Source organism: Telopea speciosissima, chromosome 6, assembly GCF_018873765.1.
Source record: "Telopea speciosissima isolate NSW1024214 ecotype Mountain lineage chromosome 6, Tspe_v1, whole genome shotgun sequence".
Classification (NCBI taxonomy): domain Eukaryota; kingdom Viridiplantae; phylum Streptophyta; class Magnoliopsida; order Proteales; family Proteaceae; genus Telopea; species Telopea speciosissima.
The window spans coordinates 51020055-51042840 of NC_057921.1; the positions used below are offsets into that span (position 1 = coordinate 51020055).

General features: G+C 42.9%; 1 protein-coding gene across 1 annotated transcript in view; it reads left to right on the forward strand.

Annotated features, from left to right (window-relative positions):
- The window catches only part of LOC122664251 (probable cyclic nucleotide-gated ion channel 20, chloroplastic), a 144728-nt gene that overhangs the window by 65213 nt on the left and 56729 nt on the right, over positions 1-22786 (forward strand). The window contains exon 8 of the mRNA XM_043859997.1: positions 14323-14598. Within this exon, the coding sequence (XP_043715932.1) occupies positions 14323-14598 (276 nt within the window). The remainder of the gene's footprint in view (positions 1-14322; positions 14599-22786) is intronic.

Below are 22786 nucleotides of genomic sequence, written 5' to 3' on the forward strand. Positions count from 1 at the left end.
ACGTGTTACGAGATTGATGCGATCGATAGCAACCCCTCGCGATGTGTCCTTATGAGTTGCATCTTTTGGAATGCTCGAGGTGTTGGAAATAAGCCAACTATTAGGCGTCTGAAATCTTTGGTGAGTTTACACAAGGTGGACATTGTAGCTATTGCTGAACCTAAGGCACAGGCTGCGAAGGCAAGATTGGTGATGAGGAGGATTGGGCTGGAGTCTTTTTATGTGCTGGACAGGCTCTGGATTTTTTGGAAAGCCTCTCTGACTGTCCGTGTGGTGGAGGAGCATGATCAGTTTATTACCCTTGAATGTAAGGAGGCCAGCAAGGGGACTTTTCTTTTTTCCTTTGTCCATGGTCGTTGTTCAAATGTGGAAAGAAGGGTCTTGTGGGAGAGGCTTGAGGTGTTCTCGGGGGAGGTGTTGCACCCTTGGGCAGTGGGAGGTGATTTTAATGTGGTTGTGTCCCCCCTTGAGAAGCTAGGTGGTCGTCCAGTTTGCCCTCTCTCTGTGGAGGAGCGTGGGTCATTTGTAAGTAGGGCTGCCCTAGTTGATGCGGGCTATGCTGGTAACATGTTCACATGGACAAATAATCAAGTGGGGGCAGGTAGGGTGATGGCTAGGCTGGACAGATTTCTGGTTAACACTGCTTGGCTGGCTACCTTCCCAAGCAGCTTTGTCACCCACCTTAACAGAGCATGTTTAGATCATGCGCCCATCAGGCTTTCTTTTATGATGGCTGGGCAGCAGGATTTCTCTTCCTTTTAAGTTTCAACAGATGTGGCTCAGGCATCCAGGCTTTCATGATTTCATCAAGGACCAGTGGGCTCGGCCGGTCTCTGGCTCCCCTCTCTATGTGCTGTTTTTTAAGTTAAAATTCCTTCGTAGTGCGCTGCGAAAATGGAATAAGGAGGTCTTTGGCAATATACACCGGAGGTGGCTTTTGACCAACAAACCTCCGATGAGTCCAGAGAGGCATTGGTGGCAGCTAAGGAAATTTTGAAGGAAATTCTCCTATAGGAGGAAATATTGTGGAGGAAGAAATCTAGGGTAACTTGGTTAAAGGAGGGGGATCGAAACACGAAATTCTTTCACGCTATGGTGAATGTTCGAAGGAGGCAGGCTTGTATCCAGAAAATCAAGGGGGGGGAATGGAGAGTGGATAATGAACCCTGAGGGGATCCAGCCGGAGGCGGTGCGGCATTTCTCTGACATCTTTTCGTCTCAAGGTTGTGTGGTGGATGTTGAACTGCTCTCTGTGGTTCCAAAGGCTGTCTCTGAGGTTGATAACACTAGTCTCCTTGTGTGGCCCACGAAGGAAGAGGTTAATGGGGCTGTTTTCTCTCTGTCTTGCGAGAGCGCACCGGGTCCGGATGGCTTTACTGGCTATTTTTTTACCTCGTGCTGGGATATCGTGGGTGAGGAGGTTTGGGCTGCGGTCCAAGATTTCTTTGCGGGAGGGGAGCTTCCCAGGAGCTTCACCTCTGCAAACCTGGTCCTCATCCCTAAGAAGGACAACCCCGAGGTAATGTCGGATCTTCGTCCTATTAGCCTCTATAATTTTGCTTACAAGATTATTGCCAAGATCTTTGCTTCCAGGCTGGCAGGTATCCTCCCTTCATTAATTGCAGAGGAGCAAGGAGCGTTTGTGCAAGGCAGAAGCATTCATGACTCCATATCCATTGTGCAAGAAATGGCCCAGGACATTAACCGGAAAACCAGGGGGGGGCAATGTTTTTCTTAAGATGGACATGGCGAAGGCTTATGATCGCCTGGAGTGGGACTTTCTCTGGCAGATCCTCGCCAAATTTGGTTTTAGTGACGCCTGGATCGGCTTGATTAAGAAGATGCTTGACAACTGTTGGTTCTCTACAGTGCTAGGGGGCAAACAATCGGGCTTTTTCAAATCTTCTGGAGGGGTGCGGCAAGGTGACCCCCTCTCGCCAGCTCTTTTTATCATTGCTGAGGAGGTGCTGAACAAGGGAATTAAAAACTTGTTTGTGGAAGGGCATGTTTCCTTTTACAAGCTTCCAAGAGGGTGTCCGGGGATTTCTCATTGCCTGTTTGCAGATGACACTATTATCTTCTGTAGGGCGCTTAAGGGTTCACTTAAACAGATCATGGGTCTCCTCAGCAGGTACGAAAGCTTATCGGGTCAGCTGGTTAATAGGCAGAAAAGCTGCTTTGTGTTGAGTGGTTTGGCCACACCGGCTAGAGGCCGCTTGGTTGGTGAGATAACTGGTTTTCCTAGGAAATCTCTCCCTATTACTTACCTAGGAGCACCCCTCCATTCAGGGAGGATGAAGATTTGCTTGTTTGATGGGTTGATTGAGAAGATTAGATGCAAGGTGGCAGGTTGGCAAGGAAGGCTGCTTACTGCAGGAGGTAGGATTACTCTTATAAAGCATATCCTTTCCTCAATTCCAATTCATGTTCTTGCGACACTGGCACCACCCAAGGCGGTGTCTAGGAGGGTCTATGGGATTTTTGCTGACTTTCTATGGGGCTGCTCAGAGTGGGGGAAGAGAAAACATTGGGTTGGATGGCATAAAGTTTGTAGGCCAGTTGGGGAGGGAGGGCTAGGGATCAGACTGCTGGAGGATGTTGGACTCTCGCTTAGGCTCAAAGGCCTGTGGAGGGCGCTAGGGGAGCGCTCCATTTGGAGTGATTTTTTCAAAGTTAAGTTCTTTAAAAATCAGCATGTTGTTCTATCAGAGGCAAATAGAACCGGCTCTAAGTCTTGGAGGCACACTTTGGAGCACAAGGAGGTCCTGTTATCGAATTCCAGGTGGCAGCTGGGGGCAGGTAATATTCTCTTCTGGCTGGACAACTGGATGGGTTTTAGTCCCCTAATGAACACTGTAGACAATGGTCTTGGGGTTGATATGGGGCTGAGGGTGAAGGATGCCTTTTGCGAGGATGGCACTTGGAAGCAAGAAGTGTTGGACAGCATTGATTCAGAGGCCATAAGAGAGTATATTTCGTCAAGTTCTTTTTTCTTGTCGGGAGGTGAAGATGTGCTGGTTTGGGCTCTCTCTAGTAATGGCTTGTTCTCTACCAAGGCGGTGTGGGATGTGGTGCGGGGTCAGTCGCCAACAGTCTCCTATGCGAAGTGGATATGGAATAGCACACTCCCGGTGAAGATGGGCTTCTTGTCTTGGCAGCTGCTGAATGGAAGGATACCTATAGATGACTCTTTGATGGCAATAGGTATTCCACTTGCCTCGAAATGTTGTTGCTGTGGTAGGCCTCAGAGGGAGACTACGAACCACCGTGTTATTTCCGGAGGCACGGCGACTAGAGTGTGGGACCACTTCTCCAGTTTGTTTGACATCACCCTTCTTCCCACTCAGGATGCGAGGAGCAGGGTCTTACTCTGGCAGAGTTTAGCAGGTGGACATGGTCTTAGTGCTGTTATTACTGGGATTCTGCCATCCCTGATCATTTGGGAGCTATGGAGGGAGAGAAACTCCAGAAGACATGATGATAGGAGGCGGACAGCCAACTCCATTATTGCTTGCATCAAAGCCTGGGTGAGGGAGGTGCCCTACCCGACCAAGGTAGGCACCCACGGATCTGCTAGGGAAACCTTGATCTTACAGTGTCTAGGTCTTGCAGCTCCCATCGTAAAGTGCAAACGGCCCATCCCAGTATACTGGTGCCCCCCCTTCTACTCAATAAAGTTGAACGTTGACGGAGCTTGTTCTGGTAACCCTGGCCTGGGTAGAGGAGGTGGGATCATTAGAGACCGGAATGGGAAAGCGCTGGCAGCCTTCTCTAATTTTTATGGGCCGAGTACCAGCTCTCTGGCGGAACTCAAGGCACTGAGGGATGGCCTAAGGTTGTGTAAGGATTTGGGGTTCACGGATGTTGTGATTAACTGTGACTCAGAGGCAACGTTTAGAGCAGTCAATCAGAGGAGGGGTAACTTATGGGAAGGATGGTATCACTACAAGGAGATTCATGAATTATTAGCTTGTACTCGGGCCAACATTACTTTTGCCTACCGGGAGAGCAACAGAGCGGCTAATTGGTTGGCCAAGCACTCTTGTCTTGCGATGACTTCTATTGTTTATCAACCGGAGAGCTTGCCGGGTGGTCCGTTTCAGGCCATTCTCTGTGAGGACAAGGCTGGCCTTCCTGTCCTACGAAGCTAATAGCTTGGTTGTTTTTACTCTTGTATGGGGGGGGTGGCTGTTCATTGAGAGGTGTGATGTTGTCTTGGGAAGGGGTTAGGCGGAATGTCCCCCCCTGTATTCTTTATTATTTGCTTATTGATTTTAACCGTCAGAAGAGGCTAAAATATGGATCAAGTCTCCCTCTAGTAGTGGCCAAGATGTCCTCCAAATACCAGCACCTTTTCATGAGCCAATAAAAGAACCTAATTTCTTGTAAAAAATTAGGTAAAAAACCTTATTTGGAGAAATTGCAAAGATGAATCTAAGTTTGTCTTGATTCAAATCTGCAGTCTTCAACTAGGATTGGACATTGACCAATAACCAGCAGGAAAAAAGCTCCAAAAAAGGGTAAAAATCGATCGTCAAAGGAGGAGGGGACTTGCTGGCAGAATTTGGTCAGCACCTGTAGTCTTCAATCATGATCTGCAATGAGGTAGGATGAAGGGCATCATCTAGATCTGTAAGAGATCACCTCATTGTTAGAGTTTATGTAATAAGGGTAGTTTGGGCATTATTGCATTAGTCTAGTATCTTATTTACTTATGTTATATTTCCTTGTTTTACCTTTTACAGTTTTACCTTCCTAAGGAGATGGTTGTAATTTACTATTTTCATATTAGTGAATCAAATAGGGGAGAGGAAACAACTCTCCTACCAATCGGTTGTTATCTTCTTCTTCTTCCTCCCTTTCTCACCTCTATCCTCTCCTCTCTTCTGTTCTCTTCCCTTGATTTGATCTCTACATCATTTCTAACTTGGTATCAGAGCATTCCTAGGTTTGAGAGTCGACCAAGCTTCTACTTCCTTTTTTTTCTCCTCTCTTTGGAACCCTAGAAAAGTAAAGGGTTCCAATAGAGGCTATACCATGTAAGACAATACTCTTAGAGGATATATTGGAGTTCTATCATCAACTACAAGCCATAATGGATGAAGATTTGGAGCTGTGAAGCTTGATTGAAGAACAAGAAGCCCTAGGCAACATTACCGCCAGCTCCTCCCTTCTTGCTTTCGATTCTCCCTCCTCAGACTACCATTTGCATTGAAACCAGGCCAGTTAGAATCGCTCAGGGGTCTCTTTCAACCCCCTAGGGTCTCGGTTGGTGAAGTGAAACAGTATGGGAGCATAGTCCATTCTCTTACAGCCCTACAGGTACCACCAGATTCTGGTTTGCTTCTCTGTTTCATAAAAAATGGCTTGTGGTGTGTTGAATAGTTGTTGTAGATTGAAGAGTTGAATTATTTGAGTATTGTTGGTTATTGTGGAATGAGGCTAAGTTGCAAAAGGTGGTGTATTAGCTTGTGATTTGGTTTTCTTCAAGAAACTGTTGTTCATTGCGTGCTGGTGGTGTATTAGCTTGCTGGTTTGTTTCTTTGGATAGAGTGTACTCCCCATTTGGAATGCAACATATGATGCTTTCCAATTATGAAATGGTTCTGGAATGTCTCATATGGAACCTTGAGTTGTCTTAAGCTGTTGCTAGCATTCGAAAGGTTTATTTGAGTGCAGGGTGTTTTCTTTCCTTGCTGGATTTTCCTATTTTTTCAAAGAGGGACAGATCGGTGTTGGTGAGGAATGTTGTTTGAGCTTCTCTAGTGGTTGTGTGATGAAGCTATACTTTAAAGAATGTGGTGATGTTAAATTTCTTTGACTTTGAGTGTTGTCCCCATCTTGGAAATTTGTTTATTTAGCCTGTCTTGGATCAGTGAATCGACAGGGGTTATTTGGAGAAATCTTTCTTGTCTCTGTTTGGGTAGAGTTTGTACTCCCCATTGAGTTTAGGTAACATCCCATTTTTTCCGTATATTCCTACACTATGTCAGCTGTTGGAAGAAGAGGCCCGGTTCCACCCAAAGGGAATGACAGGGGTAGATTCAGCTGTGACTACTGTAGGAAAGCTAGACACACCCAAGAGAGATGTTGGATACTTTATGGCTGTCCCTCTGGCATGCATGACAGCAGTAGAGCCAAAGCATGCTCCTTGATGACTGAGGTTGCACCTATGGGATCTACATGGGTTATTGACTCTGGAGCCATTGACCATATCACCGGCATTTCTCAGTGATATGACTCCTACTCTAGCTGTTCTGGTTAGGAAAAGGTTAGAGTTGCTGATGGTTCCCTTTCCTCTATTTCTGGTAAAGGTAGTGTTCGTGTCACTTCTCCTATCTCCCTTGGCTATGTTCTTCATGTTCCTCAGTTTCATACTAACCTTTTATCTGTGAGCCACCTAACAAAATCCTTGAATTGTTTTGTCACTTTTTTTCCATCTCATTGTGTTTTTCAGGATTTGGTGAAAAAGAAGGTAATTGGCAAAGGATGTGAGGAAAAGGGACTTTACCTTCTTGATCAAGGGACTTTACCTACTGCTCAGTCTACGCATGTGGGCGTAATGACAACAGTACTGTTGACTCTGTGATGTTGTGGCATCAATGTTTGGGCCACCCCTTCTTTTGGGGTTACAAGGACAAAATTGCCCCACTTGTTTTCTTGCATTACTTCTTCCCATGTGTTTCAGTGTGACCCCTGTTTTTTTGCCAAACATTGTCATTCTCCTTATCCTTATCAGGGTAATAGATCCACTATTCCCTTCCATATTGTGCACTCTGATGTTTGGGGGCCTTCCCCCACTACTTCTTTGTTTGGCTATTGCTATTTTGTTTCCTTTGTTGATGACTATTCCAGGGCAACTTGGACCTTTTTGATGAAACAAAAAAGTGAGGTCTATGATGGCTTTAAAAATTTTTATCAGCTCATTTATACCCAGTTTTGTACTTGCATTCAAATTGTTCGTTCTGATAAAGGGGAGGAGTATATGTATGAGGGGCTTCAACAGTTTTTTACTAATCATGGCATTATCCATCAAGTTGCTTGTGTGGACACCCCTCAACAGGATGGGGTGGCTGAAAGGAAAAATCGCCATTTGTTGGAAGGCACTAGAAGTCTCCTATTTGGCATGCATGTTCCAAAAACCTTTTGGTCTGAAACTCTTCTTACTGCTTCCTTTTTTATCAATTGCATGCCCACTCAACTTATAGGCTCCAAATCCCCTTTAGACTTGTTGTCTCCTCAGACTTCTGCTTTCTCTCTTCCTCCCAAGGTGTTTGGGTGTGTCTGCTATGTCCATGTCAACAAATGTGCTTGGTCTAAGCTTGGCCCCAAGGCACTCAAATGTATTTTCCTTGGATATTCTTCCTCTACCAAGGGGGTATAAGTGCTATTACCCCTCTTCTCGAAGGCGACTTTTCTCAAAAGATGTTACCTTCTTTGAATCTACACTTTTCTTTACTTCTTCTCAACATCCTCTTCAGGGGGAGAATAGTGGAAATGAAGAGGCTGTCTCTATTCCTTTCCTCCCACCTTCACCTACTTCTCCATTTCTGTTTGATATTGGGAAACATAAAGAAGGGGTTGTTGTTGATACTAATACTCATTCCGGTGTTGATGCTAGTAATGATAAAAGTGTTGATGCTAGCCATGAAAAAGAAGGGGTTATTGTTGAAAATGGTTCTGGTAATGAGAAAGATTACCACATTCAATACAAAAAAGGTGAATGCTTGAAGAGTGAAGGACAGAAGACCTTCCAAGGGCCCTCTTTAGATCCACATCTTGAGATACATCCTCCTCAGTCAGGTGACATCTCTTCTCTTCCTTATGATAGACCTTCCCATTACTACTAAAGGAAAGAGAGCTTGCACTAATCCTGTAGCCCAGTTTGTTTCATATAATGCTCTCTCTCCTACAAGTGTTGCCTTTACTGCTGCCCTCTCTTCTATTTCCATCCCAAAAAATGTCACTAAGGCCATGTCTGATCCAAAGTGGAAGCAAGCCATGTCTGAGGAAATGATGGCCCTTGAGAAGAACTCTACTTTGAAACTAGTTGATCTTCCCAGGGGGAGAGTTCCAGTTGGATGCAGATGGGTCTACACAGTCAAGTACCGATCAGATGGTACGGTTGGGAGATACAAGGCCTGGTTGGTGGCTAAAGGCTACAATCAGGTGTATGGGATCGATTATCAGGAGACATTTGCTCCTGTGGCAAAGCACAACTCAATAAGAGCTCTTTTATCTTTGGCGGCTAATCAAGATTGGCCATTGTATCAGTTAGATGTGAAGAACGCTTTCCTCCATGGTGATCTAGAAGAGGAAGTGTACATGCATACTCTACCTGGCTTCAAGTGTCCCTCAGCTGAAGGGAAAGTGTGCCTGCTCAAGAAGGCACTATATGGTCTCAAGCAGTCTCCGAAGGCTTGGTTTGAGAGGCTTAGACAGGCCATTTTGAAAAATGGGTATTCCCAGAGCTAAGCTGACCACACTTTATTTACCTGGCGAGGTAATGGTACCATCATAACCCTTATTGTCTATGTTGATGATATTGTAGTCACTGTAAATGATAGGGTTGAGATAGTTAGGCTGAAGACCTACTTGGCTCAACAGTTTGAGATTCAAGATTTGGGTCCCTTAAAGTACTTCTTGGGTATTGAAGTGTCAAGGTCTAAGAAAGGAATAAATATATGTCAAAGGAAGTTTGTCCTAGACTTCTTGAAAGAGACAGGGATGTTGGGTTGCAAACCAGTAAACTCTCCTATTGATCAGAATCATAAGCTAGGAGAAGACTGTGGACCTTCCCTTGTTGATGCAGGCAAATACCAGAGGCTTGTAGGGAAATTGATCTATCTCTCTTTGACTCACCCAGATATCACCTATGCAGTTGGGGTGATGAGTCAGTTTATGCATGCCCCCAAGAGTGGGCACCTGGATGTTGTTTACCGGATCCTCAGATACTTGAAGTCCTCTCCAAGAAAAGGTCTCCTATATGCCAAGAACAATCATTTGCGAATTGAAGGCTACACTGATGTTGATTGGGCTGGTTCAGTTTTTGATAGACGATCTACATTTGACTATTGTACTTCTGTGGGTGGTAATATGGTCATATGAAGGAGTAAAAAGCAACCAGTTGTGGCTCGGTCAAGTGTAGAGGCAGAATTTAGAGCTATGGTTCATGGAGTATGTGAACTTCTATGGTGAGACGGCTGGTCCAAGAGTTGGGATTTGATATTGAGGCACCTATGAGACTCTATTGTGATAACAAGGTTGCCATTAGCATAGCACACAACCCTGTGCAACATGACAGAACAAAGCACATTAAAGTGGACCGCCATTTCATCAAGGAGAAGATTGTCTCAGGATACATTTGTACTCCTTTTGTTAAGACAGGCGATCAGTTAGCTGACATCTTTACCAAGGGGCTCATCCCTCATCAGTTCAGTACCCTGTTATGCAAGCTGGGAATGTATGACATTTATTCTCCAGCTTGAGGGAGAGTGTTAGAGTTTATGTAATAAGGGTAGTTTGGGCATTAGTGTAGTGTTTTATTTACTTATGTTGTATTTTCTTGTTTTACCTTTTACCTCCCTAGGGAGATGGTTGTAATTTACTATTTTCATATTAGTGAATCAAATAGGGGAGAGGAAACAACTCTCCTATCATTCGGTTGCTATCTTCTTCTTCTTCTTCTTCCCCTTATCACCTCTTTCCTCTTCTCTCTTCTCTTCTCTTCCCTTGATTTGATCTCTACATCATTTCCAACTCTCATAGCTCTGCCCTTAATGGTTGAGAAGAGCCGAGAGTGATAGAGAAGGTTTTAAGAGGTTTGCGGTAAGAAGAAAAGGGTCTAGGGTAGAGTCGTGGAAAGCAGGGAAGGGAGAGGGAAAAGAAAAAAGAAACTAACAGAAGACTGCAGCCTAGATCAGAATTCCTACTTGGATACCATGTTAGGAGCCTTTAGGAATGAATGCTTGAGTGATCAATAGGATCACCAAGCCTCTTTATTTATAATAAAAAAGGAGAACAAAATATTACAGAAATACCCCCCTCATAACCGACTCTATCTAATGAGTTGGCTATGGGGGGGGGGGGGGGGAGGGGAAACCCCATAATGCCCCTGTGGGCTACATAACTCAGCAATACTCCTTTATCCTCATTAGACCAAGATTCTAAAACTTGGGTTTCGACCAGCCAGAAACCAAGATATGGTCAAAACCTGTGATTTTGTTCCAGCCAACTCGAGTTGGTGGTTTCGAAGCCCAGAAATGCTTCTTTTTTTTTTTATCTGATTTTTTGTATTGAGCCTATTTTTGACATTCTAAACACAATGCATGAACTATTTTCACAAAATGGTACTTGTGGTTTTTGACCCAAGTTTGATAGCGTATATTGTTCTTGGAATTGGCTGATATTTGGCATAAATAAGTATCTGTCGAAACATGTCGAAGATAGTCGAAACCAACCGAAACCCTGTACTTTTTAAATTCCCACCTTAACTCGTCTCGGTTTCTTGGGAAACCGAAATATCTCAGTGGTTTCGGTTGGTTTCGACTGAGATCTCTTTCCATGCCATGGTTCAAGGTCTCGGTTTCAAACCTGGTTTCGGCCAGGCAGAAAACCAAGTTGGGTCGGCGAGTTGGTGCATTTTTTTTTTTGGTTGAACTCATTGCTTGGTTTCAGTGGGTTTTGACCTAGGTAGGTCATGAAACTTGGTAAACAGCCTATTTTGGGCCATTTAAACAAATTGGCACTATCAGATTTTGAAAAGTCAAAGTTTAAATAGGAATTTGACTTCGTACCCTAGGTTGGTAGGCTACGACGTACACAGTCTCTAATAAGCTCTATTCTACACATAATTTAGTACTAGAAAACATACAATTAATGTAAAACAACTTAAATAAGCATTAGGAATGCAAAAATGTAAAATACATCAATTTTCTTCAAATCAGTGCAATCTTGTTGTAAATTGATGTTTCCACGAGTTTCTTGGAGTTATCCGGCGATTTTCTGTCAAAAAATGGGAAGAGAGATCAATTGTTGGAAGTCCACAGCTTTCCCACCGAGCTGACTGAGACATATCGAAATTTCGACTGGTCTTGGTTGAGATAAGGGCCTTTTATAACTGGGTTTGGTCTGGTTTCGGTCAAACTGAGATCTTGGTTCGAGATCTGGACCGAGACACGAAATCTCGGTCGAGTCGATGTCTTTTTTTATTTTGTACGAGGTCTCGTCTCGGACCTTCAAAAAAAAGATTTGATATTACCGAGATCTTGGGGAGACCTCGTTCCATGTAATATGCATAATTACATAAGAAACCAGACTGATTTCTGTAACTAACACCCTGGTCAGTGTTCTCCCTCTGGACTCCGCCAGTGTTTTTTGCTGCCGTTCCCAAGCCTGGATAAAGGAGGAGGGTTGATGCATCAGGTTGGCAGCTGGCATTGTAAAATCTTTAGCCAACCTTTTAGCATGGACTCAAATAGTTAATAAACCATTGAATAATTCTGGTTCAACAAAAAAAGCTGTAATAATTTTTTCATAGCTAACCCAAAAGGACTCGTCTCCACTTGGTGTTCTCCATCTAACAAGCTCTTATATAAGTCGTATATTGCATAATAGTGGAAAATAAGCACATTAGTCTCAGGATTGAGGCATCGAATCACTACCCTTTATCGTTAACCTTGATTGGCTGTCCATGTTTCCCATCCTCTTTCTTCAACTTGGGAGAACTGAACCCCCTCGAATAATATAAGTACCTTTAATATATTGATCTAGCTATTAGACCTTGAAACCTCTTTGCAATGAACAATGGGAAACTGGAATATGTCTTAACAAAAGGGCGTGAGAGCCCAAGTACAGTTTTTAATCACTGTTGGAAACCTAGGGTTAATGACTGAAAATTGTAAACAGCAAAGAAGAAAAACCTATAATGGATGAAGGACATGCCCCAACAAAAAATTCTAAATTACTCAATAGAATCCATCTTTACAAACTGTAATATGATATTTTTTTAGCTCTACTTAAAGATACAAACCCTTCCTAAAACTTCCTAAATTAATTATAGCTTACAAAAGAAAGAATTCCTGTCACAGAATAATATCGCGTCGTAATTGGTCCGAGCTCTTCTTATACGACTTGGAATCGTGAGATCTTGGTCTTGTGGAATAGGTAACTAACTGAACTTTCAAACAGAAGCAAAATCACACAAAGAAGATATTCCAAAAATAACCCAAAAGAAAAACTAATGGAAATAATTCAGCTTTCTCAGAAGCAGGCCTTCCTTGGGTGACACCGACTCCAGAGGATCACTTTCAGTTTGAGAGCCTCAGCTATACTGTGGGCCTCAGCAGGCTACTGAATCTTCCCTGTTCCCTGTTATGCTCCTTTTTATGATCTGTTTCGATAACCAAATCTGAAATAGATCTTCCCTGTCCCCTGTTACGCTCCTTTTTATGATCTGTTTCGATAACAAAATCTGAAATAGTCAAGCAATGAGCTATTTCTGTCACACCTAACGCTCCTACTTCAAATCTTCATCGAGCTGCTACTACTCGTTTCTCTTCCTGACAGCCTCAAAGATACCCAATTGACTTCCTCTTCTTGGCTTTAAACCTGCCATCCGAATTTGCAAGCAAGGTACTAAAACTCGGAACTCGACCCCAACTCGAACCTAGGAAAAACCGAGATCTCAGTCGAGTTGGTACATTTTTTTTTTCAACTCGAAACCTCAACTCGGTGGGTTTTAGACCTTGTTTGGGTCTGAAACTTGGTATTCAGCCTATTTTAGGCCATTTAAACACAATGGCATTATCAGATTTGCAAAAACAAAGTCCAAATAGGAGTTTTATTCGGACCTTAAGTTTGTAGGTGACGACGTACTAAAATACCCTACTCTACACATAATTTAGTACTAGAAAGCAAGCAAAACATGCAATTAATAGTTAAACAACTTAAATAAGCATTAGAAATGTTAAAGTGATACATCAAACTGTTTAACAATGTTACAAGTTACAACTATCATCACATAAACTGAGTTTGAATCAAGTATTCAGTCCCCAGTAGTGCCACATTGCCTTCCCATGACATAGTGTTGCTGCACTGTTCCATATAGTGCTCCACAACAAGCATATAAAATTTGAGTTGAATCTTGAAGATGTGTAGCTGAATCCTTCAAATGTGCAGCTGAATCAACTCTCCTGCAGGTTACAACTTGAAACCTAGAGGCAAATTGAGTCACAACCTTCAAATGGGGAAGAAAATAGCTTTTGGACAGAACTCGATCGCGAAATATCGAGTTCTGTCAAGTTAGATGACTTTTAAAGAAGTAGATGGGTCAAGATCTGGATCGACCCGAGATCTCGAGTTACCCGAGATCTCGACCGAGAAAATGTAATTTGAGAACTTGTATACCAACTCGACTCGACCTCCCAAAAAAAGAAATCTCGGTCGAATCTCGCGAGTTCTTGAACTATGTTTGCAAGTTCTTCTATTAGAATTATATCAAAAATTGAACCATATTCCATATTTGTACCAGATTTGTACCTTCTTACTCTCTTTGTTTTCGATTTGAACCTGACTGATCAACTACGCTAATTTGTTGAATTCAATCCTACATCAAATCCCGTCCACTTATGAAGAGAAAATTACCCTCATAAATGGAAACAAATTGATCATCATGAGCATGCTTCATGAAGGGGCAGTTGATAAATGAGCTGTAGATGTATCTCATTGTGAAGTTGGATCATGGTCACCATGATATGTAATGAGGTCTTTTACCGAAGACGTTGCAATTGACAATATCCTTTGGCTACTCAAAAATATTGTTGCTCACACTTTATCTTCTTGATAATCTTGAAAGGGCCAGCACTGCTTATAGGTATCTTCTAGTTAGAGTCATGAGTACTTCTCTGCCCAAAGTCAATTGAGTGGCTTAGTTTAGAGTGCAAATTTGATATTTTAGCACTCATTGTTGATTGTCAGGCCTAGGCTAATCTTGAATAGAAAAGGGGCCTGACTTGCTTCTTCATGTACATCATGTTGCACATTCCGTTCCTCAACTTTGTTGATGTGCACTACAACTATCTCCTTAAGTTCATACATTTAGCCACAGATTTCATCTTTTGGTTGATTTCACTACACAACCGCTCAGCAGTTGAGGAAACAAGGATTGCTTGGTTTTACTATGTATACAATGTGATAGCTTTATGTTTTTTATATTTACATGAACTTTTTCCCCATATTGTTGATAGATAGACATTTTTTTTTTCACTTTCACTATTGGACTTCCTTTCTTCCTTTGGTTTACCAATTTAACTTTCTTCTCAGAGAGTTAATCAGTGTCTACGAAATGCCTGCAATGACTCTGGGCTGGAAGTTTGTACTGCATTTATAGATTGCGGACACAAGGAGAATATTGGGAAATTTATAAGAAATGTAGAACAAAACTCGACATGGATATCCTGGAAGGACAATGCAAATGCTACTGATTGTTTTAGCGAAGATGGTCGCTTCAGTTTTGGGATTTACATCCAAACTGTTAATCTTACCACAGAGCCTAGCATCCTTACAAGATACGTATATTCCTTATTTTGGGGTTTCCAGGTATTGTTATTATATCTCACGCACTTTGTTTACGTTTTTGTACATTGACTCACTATCTTGGACAGGGTACTCATTTTCATTACTTATTGGGTAAAATCCAATTAGCTAAAGTCCTACTATGTGTTGTGCTTGAATAAATTAGTGTTAACAAAACAGGAATTTCGTGAATGGCTTGAATGATCAATGAGATCAGTCAAGCTCTCTATTTATAATAATAATAATAAAAGAGATTACAAAGGGAAATACTGTTCACGTGAATAGTATCACAGCCCAAATTACAATTCTACCCTTGTTCAAAAGTACATAAATAAAGCATAAATAAAATACCAAAAATACCCTTATAATATTGGGTAACAAATCTCAATGCTCCCCCTCAAGTTGGGGCATAGATATCACACATGCCCAACTTGACTAGACTAGGATAAAACAACTTCCCACGGGCTTTCTTTTCCTCAAAATCAGCAGGCTTCCCATGGAGCTTCCAGCATTGAGCCTTAGTATGATAGAGCCTGTTGCAGTGTTCACACTTGACAGGACCTTTAGGGACAGCAGTACCACCATCAGTAGTGGTAAGAGAAGGAGTACTGGAAGCAACTTGCAAGGCGGATCAATCAACAGTAGAGGAATGCAACATAGCAGCCCGACGAGATTCCTCATTATAAACCAAGGCAAAGGCCTGCTCTAGGGATGGAAAAGGGGACTGCCCAAGTACTTGCACCCGAATAGGATCAAACTCCATATTTAGTCCAGCCAAAAAATCATAGACATGTATTTTGTCAACGTGTTTGCGATAGGCAGCCAGATCAGTAGTAGTAGAGGGCTGATAGTCGGAGTAATGATCCAATTGCTGCCACATGTTCTTGAGGGTAGCATAGCATTTGGAGACAGAGAGCTCCTGTTGGGTAGTGGCATTAGCCTTCTTTCTAATCTCATAGACTTGTGCATCATTCCCCGTGCGACCATAAGTCTCTTTAGCACCATTCCAGATAGTATGGGCTGTGTCCAGTTGAAGAAAATTGTCTGAGATATCCCCTTGTATAGAATGGATCAAGTAGGACATCACCATCGCATCATTAGATAACCACTTGTTGAGCTGAGAACCCTCTTCCACTGGTTTAGTTGTGGTCCCAAGAAGATGGCCAGTGAGGCCATGGCCAGCTACTGTCAAATAGGTAGACCGAGACCACTTCAGGTAGTTAGAGCCATCAAGTTTGATTGGGGCAGCAAGGGGAAGAAAATCAGTCCGGGGCTGGCCATCAATGCCAGAAGAGGCCGAAGAAGAATCTGAACTAGTCATTGCAGTAGGTAACCAATCTTCAATGAAGTAGCAAACAGCCAAAAAATATCCAAAAAAATTTCTGGAATCGACCCCCAATAGAAGAGGGCTGTATTGGAGCAAAAAATCTCAGATATGTAGGCTGGGAATGATGTCGAATGAAGGCAGCAAGGGTGCCAATCAGATGCAGCAGGAACCAACAGCCCAACCCCAAGATCGATTAATGTCAGGGTTTTGAAAAAAACCTTGAGAAGAGAGATCGATAAGGGGCTGGGGTCTTCAACCAATCTGATGAAGTGAATAGGGGCTGAGAACAATATCAAATAAAGATCCCACAATAGAAGATGCAGCCGAAACAGATGTAGAGGCCTGATCTCCAAAAAAAAAATAGGAATCTTCAAATCGCAGACAGTTCTTCAGCTCCACTTGATCCAAAAAAGAGGCATAAAAAAGGAGGTATGTTGGGGGCAGCAGCTAGATCATTACGATCACCTCAGTAGTGCTGCCCTGATGGGAGAAGAAGAATCAAAAGAAAGGAAGAAAGAAGAAGGGAAGAAGCTTGATGGAGGGAAGGAGAAAAAAAATCGAAGGGAGGGAGGTGGGTTTTGAAAACCTAGATCAGAGTGTATTTGGCTCTGATACCATGTTAACAAAACAGGAATTTCGTGAATGGCTTGAATGATCAATGAGATCAGTCAAGCTCTCTATTTATAATAATAATAATAATAAAAGAGATCACAAAGGGAAACATTGTTCACGTGAACAGTGTCACAGCCCAAATTACAATTCTACCCTTGTTCAAAAGTACATAAATAAAGCATAAATAAAATACCAAAAATACCCTTATAATATTGGGTAACACATCTCAACAATTAGGAATGACATGGCATGAAGTGGTTGTATCTGAACTTGTAGGAGATGACGTTTGGACATATTTATTGTCATTCAACAATGAAATTGTCATAGAACTACATGATTGTTGATGAACTTCATGCAAAAGAAAACATAGGGATCATTCACATTAAAGAATTTTAGTTCTTCTTTTTTTGTTTCTTGTTTCTTTATTGTTGGAGTCCTAGTGATATATTTTTTTTTGGATGAACAAAAACTTCATTACCAGAGGAGAGAAAAAGGGGGAGGGAGAGAACATACAAACGCGAAACAAATACTAGGTCCAGCCAACAAGAGGGAAGGCATTGGCCTGCAAAAAGAAGGGGGAGAGTCCCGATCAATTACAACAAACTAGAAGGGGAAAAAATCCGGGCCACAACAAGGAACCAAACTCAGCCTCGATAAAAGCGCGCTATCCAGAAGTATAAGGATCCAAAGTGCCACGACAAAGGGCATGACCTCTTATATCCATGCTTAGAGGCATAATCTTCTTGATGCTGGACATGGAATAGGCTATATAAGGCCGCTTCTTAGGAAATGGAGGGGAGCTAGAACTGCGCCGATGGTAAACAGAAGGGGGGGGGAGACGAGGGACAATAGGCAGATGGAGAAGATCAGGGAGGGCCATGGGCTGGGGCGTAATAGGGGTTAACCCTACACTAGAGGGGTGGGCTAGAGAAGGCGGGCCAGGCTAGAAAGGATAGAGGAAGAGGACGATGGGCCTAAGGAGTTGAAGGAGGGAATTAATGGGCTGGTCACAGGAGCTGGCCTATTTAAGAGATTAAAATTCAAAGACGGAAGGGAGGAGGGTAGAGTAGGAAAGGAGAGAGAGGAGGGGCCTACCTGAGGGGTATCTATGCCGAGAGGCAAGAGAGTGGGGTTAGAGGATTGACAACTTCCAGAAGATGCGATTGGAAAAGGTAAGAGGAGGGGAGGAAAGGAGGAAAGATGACAGGCATTTGATGAGGGCCTTGTCAAAGGAAAGCGACCAAACAAGGCATCAACCACTTTGGAGATCGAGCTTGCCTCGGGGGCGACGCCGACTCGTATGGGGGAGAATCAATGAGAATCGTCAGTCTCTCTTCTCGTTGGACCATCAGTAGGGATGGGGCGGCCGATGCAGATTTCTCGCAGATTCTCGAGGAGCAAGAAGGAGGAGGCACATTACAACAACAACAAACTCAGCCTTATCCCAACTTAATGGGGTCGGCTACATGGATCCAAACACAACAAAAGTTCTAACAGGGGATGCAATATGAAAGAAGAAATGGAAACTGAGGAAAGATGCAATATGACAATAGATACAAAATGGAAAGTGGAAAATGACAAGTGAAAGATGAAAGATAGTAAGAGGAAAGAAGCACAACCTAGCATGATAGGAGAATCTCAGCTAAATGGGGTCTGCTATCTGGATCCTTGCCCTCCAAAAGGCCCTATCCGAAGGAGGAGGCACATTCTCGACAGCAAAGCAGAGGTCACCATCGACATCAGGTTGCAAAGTTGGGAGCTGGTTGTTACCAAAGGTCCTGCTGCAGATTCATCACTGAAATGGGCATAGTTTAGTAGGAATAAGTCTAGGGTTAGGTTATATATATGTTGGGCCATAGTTGTCACGGCGTCACGGCGATCCAAGTCGGTGGAAGGGTGTCACGTCGATATATCGACATGTCGCCCGCCATGGCGTTGCCATGGCGAGCATGTCGACCATGTTTAATTTTTTATTTTCTCTATTTTTAATGTCATTGAGTATGCTATAATATATGTCCTATCACATCAAAAATCAACATGAAAGTGTACTACACTACTACTAATATACTATGCCACTGGGTCTTTGCTTGGATCATATCCTGGAGTGGCTCCAGTACTTACAATATTTTCACCCCCACTACTAATTTGTGTAGAACCATCCATTAGTTCAACTATGAAAGAGACTACAAAAGTCACAAAACAAAAATAACAATTAAACTCAATTAAACTGGTTTTTAGGCTGAACTAAAACACAAAATCAAACTATCAAAGTACTGGTTTTTCTGCTATAACATTCAGTTGAAGGGGGAAAAAAAAAACTGAATTATGGACTAATGGAGTTGAATATGTGCTGCTGTTGTGTGTGGCTGTGTGCAGGGCAAGAAGAAGAAAAAAATGAAACACCTCTCATTCTCTATCTATGTGGAAGCCTGCAACTGCAAGGCAAGAAGCAGAAAAGCTCAAAACCGAGAGGTTGTGTGCAAGCCTGCAAGGCTGCAAGTGCAAGGCAACAAGAAGAAAAAAGGAAAAAAAAAAAAAACTGAGAGGTCTGCTGTAAGCAAGCCTGCAACTGCAAGGCAAGAAGAAGAAAAAAGAAAAAAAAACAGAGTACTGTGGCTGTAACTGGAATAAATCCCTCCCCCCCCCCCCTGTCTCTCGACTATCTCCCTGTACAAGCAGTTGCGAAGAAGAAAAAAAAAAAAAAAAAAAAAAAAACCGAGAGGCTCTCCTCTGTCTCTTGAGTCTCGACTATCTCCTTGAGTCCCTGTTCACAGAGACTGAACAAAGAGGTTGCGAAGAAGAGAAAAAAAAAAACAAGAGGCCCCCCTCTCTCTCGACTATCTCCCACTGTACAAGTAGTTGCGACTTGCGAAGAAGAAAAGAGAAAAATAAAAAAACCGAGAGGACTACTAACCCCCCCCCTCTCTCAACTCTCTCCCTGTCTCTGTGTGTAACACTGTAACTGTGTATGTGTGGCTGTGCAAGACAAGAAGGGGAAAAAAAAAAAAAAAAAAAAAAAAAAAACGATACTACTACTACTGGCTAGGAGGAGAAGAACTGAAGAAGAAGAAGTTAAGATTAGAAGAAGAAGAAGAGGACTGCTGGGAGGAGAAGAACTGAACTCAAAAATCGAGTTGCAGAGGACTGGGAGGAAGAAGAAGAACCAATTTAAACAAACATACAAATTACAAAATAATAAAAACTTACCGGAATGGAGTCCTGGAGGTTGCTGACTTGCTGGAGATGTTCGCTACTTCGAAGGAGTGAAGAACTGCTGCCAAGAGTTGCAGGAAGCTTGCCGGAATCTCGTCTCAACTCTCACGAACTCTTCCTCAGTTCCGCCGTCTCGACTCTCTGAGGAGAACCTTGAAGTCTCGAACTGTTTAGGCGTTTAGCCTTTTGCGATTTCTATTTCCCCCAAATTATTAGGGTAATATGTTTATTGTTGATAAATTGATAGTGTATTGCAGGTGTATACTTTTAAGTTACACCTCCAATAGACATTAATAAAAAAGCATCTAAGCTATTAAATGGTTTAAAAAAAAAAAATTTTAATCTGACTTTTATATGTACAAATATCGACCAATATGCCAACATATCGTGGTATGGCGTCCATGGCGATGCCATGGAAGCCATATCGAACGATATATTTACATCCACCATGGCGTAGCTCGATATGCCACCTCTCCCAGCGCCAGGACGCCATGACAACTATGTGTTGGGCCTTTGATCCCATGGGTTTTCTATGTAATAGGCTACTTTAATGGGCCTAAAATATGGGTACATAGGTTGCATACGGGATTAGCCCTATACTTGGTTTATTTTCATGTTTTTAATGTGTCAAATTGAACCGGTCCAAAGCTGGTTTAAACCAGTGGTTCAATTTAAGTGATTTTAGTAGTTTGTCCTTTAATTGTTTAGTTGGGCTGGATTAGGGCTCTATTTTGAGTCTATTCCAGTTTCCTAGTCTATTTAAGTTACCTAATAGGTTAAGGATAGGGTTAGGCCTTTTCTTTTTAGTGTCTAAGTCTATTTTTGAGTCTTCTATATAAGTTTGTAAGGGAGGCCAGCATTGAACACGAATTTGATTAATGAAAAAGCTTTTGTTTGCTGCCATAGCTGTTGCTCTGCTCTGTTGAGTGTTGCCTTATGAGTCATATCAAGGTGAAGGACTAGTGGATCTCCAGTTGACTCCTTGCGTCTTGTAGACCGAGAGTATCTGTTATAAGGGATTGGTGGATCTCCAATTGACTCCTTGCATCTTGTAGATCGGGAGGACCTAATTCTGATCTTCAAGTTGCTGCCATTGAAGATCTGCTATACAAGTAAGTAATTTACTGTTTTGGCAATCAACCTTCTTCTGCTAATCCTCTAAACCCAAGCCATCAATACCCACTACCAATAATCAATCTTTACTACCGTCATCATCCACCATTAATACCATAGATCCATTCGAACCCTAAAACCTACAACTATTCTTCTTCCCTTCTAGAAGGTCACATACAAGGTGATTTTCGCAAGAATTCTGCCCAGCAAAATCTAACCATTAGAACCTGCTAAAATTTTGATCGAATCTTCCTCAAACCCTAAGAGAGATTCAATCCAAATTTCAGCATCATCCACCCATCCGATTGTCTGCAATTACACTTTTACCCCTCTCTCCTATCTCTTCTAGGCAACCTCCATTACTCCAGATTTAACCATCTGATTTAGCAGTAACTTTCAGCATATATTCCCCTCCACCCTACCCACACTTAACCTAAATATTAAGCCCATTCAACCACCTGATTTCCTGTTATTATAAACCCTAGATTCCATCATCTTCTACCTTTTAAAACCCTAACCCTAGTTGCTGCCCAAATCCATCTAACCTATTTCTACCCATCCAAAACCCATAAAACCTATTTCATTAGACTCCCCTACACCTGCCTAGCTTTACCATATAAGATACACTTTCATTGACCTAACCCTAACCCTAAATTTGACCTAAAACCTCAATTGTACCCCCATCGAACCAACAGCTCAACAGGTCCTGGTTGTCTGGCTCCTAGTAGGTCTCCTACCTATCTAGGACTATATTAGGTCCCTGTTGGGTTATTGACCAGTGGAAGGGAACAAGGGAAGAGTTCCCCAACTAAGAGCCAGATGCCGGCTTTTCTCGAATTCTTTGCCTTCTCCGGCGATGGTAGAGAGACCGGTCACGACAGGGATTTCGGGACCCAGAAGCAGGGTTTGAGTCATGGGAAGGAGGCGGGACAGGAGTTGGGAATGGTCTTAGGGGAGGCCAAGGAGGGTGGAGGTTAATGGTCTCAGGGTTGGTGGAGGAGTTGGGAATAGAAGGATCAACAGAGGGGGCTCCGTCAGTTAGAATGGTAGAGCAAAGATTAGGGTCGTGGCCAAAAAGTTTGCAGACCAGGCAGTGTGGAGGGGTCCATTCGTATGGGACTTCTTGCTGAAACGAGAAGTGGTCTCCATCATGAACCGTAATGGATGTGGGCAAGGGTTTGTTTGTAGAAATCTCAACGCATATACGGGTGAAAGCTAGGCGATCTTTCCTCTTGGTTCTAGCATCCTAGTAGAGAGGGGTCCCAATGACAGAACCAACGATATTGAGGTCTTCTGTGCACCAAAAGTGGAGGGGAAGACTAGGAAGTAATACCCACAGAGGAATGGTATTTAAGTCAACACGATGCAATTGGAGTTGACGGTTCCATTGATGGATAAAAATGGTTTTCCGACCAACTTGCCAAGGTCCTCCGTCCAGAGCTCGTAGCTTATCTTGTTCATCAGAGAACTTGAAGATGAAGAAACCGTTGTCCATCAAGTAAGTCTCTAAATTACCTTGTAGTCTCTATTGTTTTGTGAGGGAGAACTTGACGATATGGAAAGGTGGTCGACTTCCAATGAAGTGGCCAACTCGATAGTTAAACCAGAGAGAGGCCTCATCGTCCAATACCCCAGGCAGGCAATGAGCAACCTTGGAGCTTCCAATTGTTGCAGGGGCGACAGATTGAAGAGGGAGGCCTTCCCAGGAGGACATAGGGGTTTGGCTGAACAGAGCACTCTAGGCCAAGCCAGACTGGGGAGGGGAAGGGGAAGGAGGGGGGGTAGGGAGTGGAGGAGATGGTTGGTGAGAAGGGGACTTGGGTGGTGACGGCACCACCTCAGGAATGCCAGCCATAAGTCCTAGTGATTAGTAATGGGTCAATAGTCTTTTTGAGGGTCGTAAGGGTATTGTTCCCCAATTATGTTATTTAAAGAGTCATGTGGCAG